This window comes from Haliotis rubra, unplaced genomic scaffold, assembly GCF_003918875.1.
Source record: "Haliotis rubra isolate DU_JTF1 unplaced genomic scaffold, ASM391887v1 Scf583, whole genome shotgun sequence".
In the NCBI taxonomy this organism is placed as follows: Eukaryota; Metazoa; Mollusca; class Gastropoda; order Lepetellida; family Haliotidae; genus Haliotis; species Haliotis rubra.
This window is the reverse complement of record NW_025767283.1, coordinates 484,585-492,374: the sequence shown is the minus strand read 5'-3', so window position 1 is coordinate 492,374 and position 7,790 is coordinate 484,585. Positions and strand designations below refer to the sequence as shown.

The following is a 7,790-nucleotide window of genomic DNA, read 5'->3' as shown; positions in this document are numbered from 1 at the left end:
ATTTAGTGATACACTGCAGTGAGAGTTTAATGCGGCGTTGTTCAAGGGAAGGTTCATTGGCCTCCGCATATAGACTGTCTACCGGAGAGGTCCAAATACTAAACATGTTGCATTAATGAGAGTGGTTATTTATATATAATGTAAAACAAATACTACAATTTCGTTTTCGGACTATGTCATCATGCCAGTGCTTAAGTAATTTGCACTTTCAGCGGATACATCTGGCGTATTGGACGACAAATTTAAGAAATGATTGTGCTGTTTTGAATCTCCAAATTTAAAAGGACAATGATCCTATCTTTTCCGTGGTATAGTTGCGTTATGGAGGACAGTAAACGTGCAGAGGTTGATCCATTGTTTCGTAAAGGGTGGAGAGAGGGGAAACGCGAACATTGAACCACAAACGCATGGTACATTCAATAGTTTTGCATATGGACACCAATTGTAGCCTTCGTCGGAATCAACTCGGTACATATACTCCTATATGTAATACACCTATATATACTTCTAGAACACAGAAAGAAATAACATATAATGGTAACACACACTCACACACACAAACGCACGCGCGCGCGAAACGTTACCAAATTCCTGTACATTTGTAGTATCATGTCGTATCTCTCAAACAGTTCTGCAAATATAAGAAACAAATAGCTTTTGAAGCACATTCAAGGCAGTAAGAAGGTAACGATATACTTTATGTTAAAAGCGAGTGTTTGACATTGTTTTGACGAATCCCTCTTTATCTGGAATGAAATCGTTCACATTATAAATAGTTCAGCAACAGTGAGTATTGACTCTGAAACAGGTAATGAATCCAGTTAATCGATCGTATGTTAATAAATCCCCCTCTTCGGGTACGGTGATAGGCGATCAACGAGCCTATCCAATCGATTCAAGAAGTCGCCCCTTGATTACAAAATAGGGTTCTGTGCACCTAGTCCAAACTAGGACTTCCATTGGTCTTCAATTTGTAACAGAAAACCCATTTCAGTGATCATATTAAAATGTTAGTTTGTATCCTAAACTGATAACATGTGATATGTATTTACACGTATGTACGTCTGCAAACAACTGGAACCATATGAAGCGGTAATGTTCACCAGAATGCATAACATGTTTTGCTATCACAATTAAATAACAACGCTTCTCTCTGTACTCTCCACCTGAGAAGATGGTGTTTTTCAACCTTTTACTATATCCATAACCTCTGCAAACCATACCTCCCTGTACTCGTGAAGCGTGAAGTTACGTCTTGAATGAATGGCTGCACATGAGGCCCAATGATCTCACCCCTGTATCGCAGACCTGTCAGATTGCCAGACTGGCATGAGATGTGATGTTCCCCCATACCGTAACGCTGATACCCCAAACTGTCGACGTTAAACAACGTAAGCGCGAGCATACCGTTCACCTCGTCGTCTGTACACCCTTGCCCTGCCATCTGAGCTGTCCAGATGAAATCTCGACTGGTCAGTGAAGAACACACCATCCCAGTATTGTTACACGTACCGTAGATGATGTCTGCACAGGGCAAGACGTGCTATCGGTGACGTTGGAACGTATGGACGTATTGAAGGCCGTATTGAATGCCGTCGGGTTCGGATGTTGTGCTTTCTCAGTCTGTTCCGTACAGCCCTGGAACTGTTTGGACGTAGACCAGGAATGGTCCGAGCGGTCAAACTAGCAGTTTCAAATCGATGCCCTAGATGGGTCAGTCGAATGTGGTTGTCTTGCTGACGTGACGTCACGCGTGGACGGCCGGTCCGCCAAATCTCTCGAGTTCCCTGTATGCTGAACACGTCTCCACGAAGATGAGATCGTGTTTCGATGGACATCAAAATGTCTGGCCACTTCATTTTGGTCCATTCCTGTCTCTAGCATACCAACGGCGGGGTGACGCTGAATTTCTGTAAGCCGTGTTCTGTCAGGTTTGAAATTAACGTGTTTTCCACAACATTCAGAACCTAGAGAATAATCTTCATTGATAATAACTCTTCAATTTTTAATATCAGATGCGTGAACCTCGTTTGCCAAGAAGTTCACTGTGAACAAAGTGCACGTGCCACGCGCGATACGTGACATCAAATTTCATGCAAAGTACTTTTCTACGTGTTTATTTGGGGCCTTTTTTTATAACTATGTTATGCAGAGTTACTTTTTTTCCTTTAGTATATATGTTTGTTCCCCTTGGGAATGCCATTGAATGCACATGTTACAGCTTTAGATAATTCGTAAGATCCATCCTTGGCGACAAACGTGATGTGTTTTCAGCGTTAGTGACGACATCTCCACCAAAGGCATAACCTCCATTACAACTACCTTGCGGGATCCACTAGAACCCGATGGTGGCCTCCACGGTAGCATAATCAGCACTTCTGGGTTCCGCCACAGTTATGTACGGAGGAGAACAAGGCTTAACCGACGAGCGTTGTCTTATTCGATTTACCTTTCTTTTGACGACAAAAACGATGATGATGGCGACGACGACGATAATAACGAGGCTGACAACTACAGCAGCAATAATGATTGAGTTGAGGCTGTGGCTCAGGGCGTTTTAAGTTATAGTTTATGTATACGCCGTAAATTAGATCCCAAAGTAACATGAAATGTGCACTTGGAGAAGGCTTATATCACGAATCTATGACTGTTAAAAGCCACAATAAATTATTATCAATCCCACGATTGCAATACTCTGGAATGCGTACGAGGTATAAATAAATGTTTACTCAGCTGCAACCAGGCCGTCATATGAAACATTTGGGACACGCAACCGTGTTATAGGCATATAGTGGATCGAAGGAAGACAAGAGATTGTGATGAGAGCAAAGTATTAAAATATGCAGACTCTGCAGTTACGTCCTGAAAATACATTTTAGAACTGACATACGCATACGCACTGAAACGACAGCGTTGTTCCCTAATGTAGCTGGGATATGTTGATTCGGATATCTGTGATACTCATACACAATGAATACATTCACAACATGTCAATACACTTGAACAATAGTGTTTATGGAAACAGCGAAATAAACATGGACTATATGTATAGTTTATTGTATCTAGCTTTACAGATGTCCTGGTCGGTGTGTAACTGGCGTATTGATGACATTCAGTAGGAGGTTGTATCGATAGTTCCAGTCGATTATTCAAGCATGGTACATTCAGTACAGATTCAAGGCATAATGTAAGGAAGTACACTTCCGAAGGAATACATTTACCAATTAACAAACCAAACAGTAAAGTGTGTTCAGTCCGCAACCATTACTGTGTTTTGCAAGGGTTATAGATATACACATATGTTTGTGGTTTTAGTATCACACATTAAAGAAGGGTAAATGACTCACCTGTGATGGTGTAACCGAACTCAATAACAGTGAGATTCCAGTGCTCGTCTTAGCAGTTGAATACCAGCCTTACACCTATGTAAAGGTTTGTGTTTCGGTCACTTTAAAGGTTTAAAGGTTACTGAGACCGAGACGTTCAGTAATTGTGTGACATCCCGAGTCTGAGGTGTGAAGTTTGAATCTACAAAACAATTAGATTATCACAGATATAAATTAGTAATTAATTCTAACTCATCTTAACTATACATGACAATACAATATAAGAACAGGCTATAGATTGCCAACATCTGACGGTAGATCACCATACTAGGACCATGGAGACTTACAGTTCATTTGCTTCCTGCATGGATCCTAGCTGGATTTACACCATCACTTCAGACAATCTAGACATAAATTAAAATAACATACATACTACGGTTGAAAATAGTAGTATGTTTAAATTTACTTCAATTGTTTTGGGACTTAAGTACCCTCTCAGGAGGACAACGTTACACCGCAGATCCGGGTTCGATTCCTCACATATAGGTACAATGTATGAAGCCCATTTCTGGTGTCCCGCGCCGTGATATTGCTGCAATATTCCTGAAAACGCCGTAAGGCCATGCTCATTCAACTCACTACTTCAAAAGATATCAAAATGCGGCACTTGTAACCGTGATGGTCGCTCGGTGTAACATGTTTATACAAGGACTGGTCGGCTCGGAGTCAGCATATTGTGTTTGAGAGGGGTATGCAAGTTCAACTGCGGAATGCTATCTAGATGGCCAGCGCTTTAAAATACTGGATCGGTTTAATCTTCAGCATGCTTGTTGAAGGAAGTGAAAACGAGATGGTGTGCTCAGACTTACTGCATGTCTTTCTTTCCAAACTGCATAGACAGTGGCTGATGCCATCAGTCGCTGGTTTAATTCGCATCAGATATTTACAAACGGTGTGACTTAAACTCTTAACTCACTCACTCACTCTATATTTACACTCGGCCGAAACATTGCCAACCTTGGGAATAAGACCGGCGTTCTGGCTTAAATTTCCTTCTTTTGATTGGGGGCGGTGGGGTAGCCTTGTACTTAAAGCGCTTGCTCTCGTCACACCGAAGGCCCGGATTCGAATTCCCACATGGGTACAATGTGTGAAGCCCATTTCTGGTGTCCTCAAACGTGATATTGTTGGAATATTGCCAAAAGCGTCGCACAACTAAACTCACTCACTCATTCACTTCTTTTGATTCTGCTAGTTCGAGTTATAATTCAGATGCAAAAGAAGACAAATCACAAATATATCTAAAACTCACTCCCTGACAGAGTTAAATGTTTTTGCCAAATGCCTGGTATAAGAGGATGCAAGTGTTTTATCAGACTACGAAACATTGAACCTATGGGCCAATTCTTTCCCGTACGACGTTACAGGGAGTCGCAGATGGCACATTTCTCATCATATTTGCTCTGAAAGCGGCCAAACAGTGTTCGCTGTACACACCACCACCAAACGTCAGTAGTCTTTTCCTATTTGAATTATATGATAATGCTCAAGTTTTACTTATTATTTTAACAGTCTAAGACTATGTTTAATGTTTCAGAGACACCCACATGCAGCATCACCAGTAAGGAGGACACTGATGTACTTGTCCAGTATCAGGACCTGGCCCTTACAGTGGACGTACGAGACTACTACTGCTCCACCGCCAACAACGTCTCCCTCCAGACCGGGGATGTGACAACCCTGCTGATGGAAGCTGACTCTGTACCAAATGTCTCTGACAACACTTCATCAGTAACATTAAATGTGACGGACTCCCATCTGGGTACAGTAGGGCTGGCGTTTACATGCTACAACAGTCAGCGGGATCTTTCGTGTGGCGGTGTGAATAAACTCGGTTAGTGTTTCGGTATCCCAATGAAGCAAGCATATTACCGTTGGTGTTGATAGAAGTAAAATACCACACATTTGTTTTATTACACATTGGATGGCAAGCATATAGTTCGGAAAATGGCAGGACAATTTCCACATGCCTCGTCAACCCAGAAGGCTTCAGTGGTTATACTTAACACAGACGATGAGACCTAATAGGATGATATAACGTGTGAACGTCAAAAATAGTATTTTGCTGATGATGTAAGCAGTTCATATCTATGCTTTCTTTTCATAAATTGGCTTACTCATGGCTGTTATCACCCAGGAGGTGCTGCGATATTTACATCCTCGAAACAACATCTTCGCAACAATATGTCTTCAATAATACTGTTTTCGTCTCTCCATGAAGTCCTTTGTTTTAACAGCTCCAAGGACACCAACATGCGACATCACCAGTGACAAGGACACAGAGACGCTTACCCTACAAGAGGAAGTGACACTGACCGTGAACATTACTGCGTATTACGACATACGAGGCTCCTACTGTTCTGCCGAATCAAACTTCACACTGCAGACCGGGGATGTCAAACAAATTCTAAATGTTGGTGATCAAGGTCTTCAACCAGTAACCTTTAATGTGACCAAAACACACCTGGGTGGTGTAAGGCTGGTATTCAACTGTCAAGACGACCACCGGAATCTCAGCTGCGATGGTGTAACCGAACTCAATAACAGTGAGTCATTTGTCGTTCTTGAGTGAGATATCCTAAAACCACAAACACATGATGTGTATAACTATGCCTCCTGCTAAGACACAATAATGGTTATATGTCCTGAGATCCTGTCATGTGCTGATAACAGTTCGCTATTTGGTTTGTTCTTAATTGTTAAATGTGTTCCATCTTAAGTGTACTCTTACATAATATCCTGAATCGAAGTGCCAAATTTGCCACTCATGAATAATCAACTGTAACTATCGATACAACAACCCCTTCTGAAAATGTCATTCCATACGCCAATGGTACATCGATCAAGATATTGGTAAAGCCCTAAAACAAATACATAGTCCATTTATAGTTCGTCGTTCCTATATACACTATTGTGCAGGTGTATTGAGTCATTTTGGCGTATTGTGAGTGAGTGAGTGAGTGGGTTTAGCTTTACTCCGCATGTAGCAATATCCCAGCCATGTCATTGCGGATGACACCAGAGATTTACTGATCGTGCCCATTGTGTATGATAAACATGACTGTATGGTATTTTAGAGTAGTATATATCATTCACATGCGCAGGTAAATATTACGTTTATGTGAATGATATAAACCATTCTTCAATACCATACTGTTATTTTATTCATTCACATATCAAAAGTATTTTAGGCTCAAAACTGTTTGATAGCCCCTCGTATTGTGAATGTATTCACTGAGTAACACAAAAATCCGACTCAACATATCCCCTCAACACTGGGAACATCGCTGTCTGTTTCAGTGTGGATGTGTATATTTGTTCTCAAGTGTATTTCCAGGTCGTGACTGTAATCAAAACAATTTAGTTTCAAATTTAATATCAGAAGTTACCCATTTACGAAACAACTGCATGTTTTATTACTGTGCAGTTATCACAATATCCTGTCTTCTTTCCATCCACTATACGCCTTTAAGGCGGCTGCGTGTCCCAATTCCTGCATATGCGGCGGGTTACGGTCGGGTGGCGGCTGGGTGGCAGTTATTTATACTTCGTAAACATTCACGTGTGTAGCAATCGTCGTATTGATCATATTGTACTATTGCATTTAACAACCATTATAAGCCTTCTCCAGGTGCATGCTGCTAAGGCAGCAATAAACAAATCTGTAACACCACTTCTTATTCCATACTCTGATTATAAAGCTATCATCAGATCGTATATCTGATCATATGTCTGAAACATTGCCGATGTGACGCTAAATATTGCTCACTCACTCACTCACTCTCCAGATGCACATTTCATCTTACCTTGGGATGTAATTTAATGCATATATCTAACTATAGCTCGAAACTCCCCTATGTTACAGAAATGAAAGCACGTGATGAAGTAGCCACATCCTCAATTCCAATCATCATTACTGCTGTCGTTGTCAGCCTCGTTTCAATCGTCATCATCGTTTTTGTCGTCAAAAGAAAGGTAAATCGAATAAAACAACGCTCGTCAGTTAAGTCTTGTTCTCCTCCGTGCATAACTGTGGGGTAACCCGTCAGTGCTGCATATGCTACCGTGGAGGTGAATAACTCCATACCACCAGCATCGGGTCCAGGTGGATACCGCAAGGTAGTTGTGATCGATGCAGAAGGCTATGCCTGTGCCGGAGACGTCGTCACTAACGCCGAAAACATATCTCCTTCGCCGCCAAGTGATGAATCTGACGAAGAATCTGCAGCATCCGCAGGCATGCCTAAGAAGGAGATAGCTGTTATTGTACAAAAGATTGTCCCCCAAGATGATCAGACATGTATTAATGAACTGTATACCTCTGTAAAAAATCCGAGGGATACGACACAATGTTCCAGAAACATTTTTTAAAATGTTTTATTCATGTGATTTTGTATGGTTCCA

General features: G+C 41.4%; 1 protein-coding gene across 2 annotated transcripts; it reads left to right on the top strand.

The window, feature by feature from the left end:
• The first annotated feature begins 4,871 nt into the window (after positions 1 to 4,871).
• Positions 4,872 to 7,730, top strand: LOC124254803. 2 transcript variants are annotated; one of them, XM_046688657.1, is made up of 3 exons: positions 4,872 to 5,148; positions 5,624 to 5,932; positions 7,252 to 7,730. In XM_046688657.1, the coding sequence occupies exons 1-3, from the start codon at positions 4,908 to 4,910 to the stop codon at positions 7,425 to 7,427; spliced, it is 726 nt and encodes a 241-aa protein (XP_046544613.1). In that variant the 5' UTR covers positions 4,872 to 4,907; the 3' UTR covers positions 7,428 to 7,730. The 2 variants fall into 2 exon arrangements, with proteins under 2 accessions (XP_046544613.1, XP_046544612.1); XM_046688656.1 differs by having other exon boundaries at positions 4,872 to 5,220.
• The last annotated feature ends 60 nt before the right edge of the window (positions 7,731 to 7,790 follow it).

Bases quoted from the DNA above. Each gene is read 5' to 3' on its own strand.
- LOC124254803 (XM_046688656.1), top strand. From the start codon at position 4,908: ATGTTTAATGTTTCAGAGACACCCACATGCAGCATCACCAGTAAGGAG. The intron at 5,221-5,623 runs GTTAGTGTTTCG...TTGTTTTAACAG, and splicing joins TGGCGGTGTGAATAAACTCG to CTCCAAGGACACCAACATGC. The intron at 5,933-7,251 runs GTGAGTCATTTG...CCTATGTTACAG, and splicing joins TGTAACCGAACTCAATAACA to AAATGAAAGCACGTGATGAA.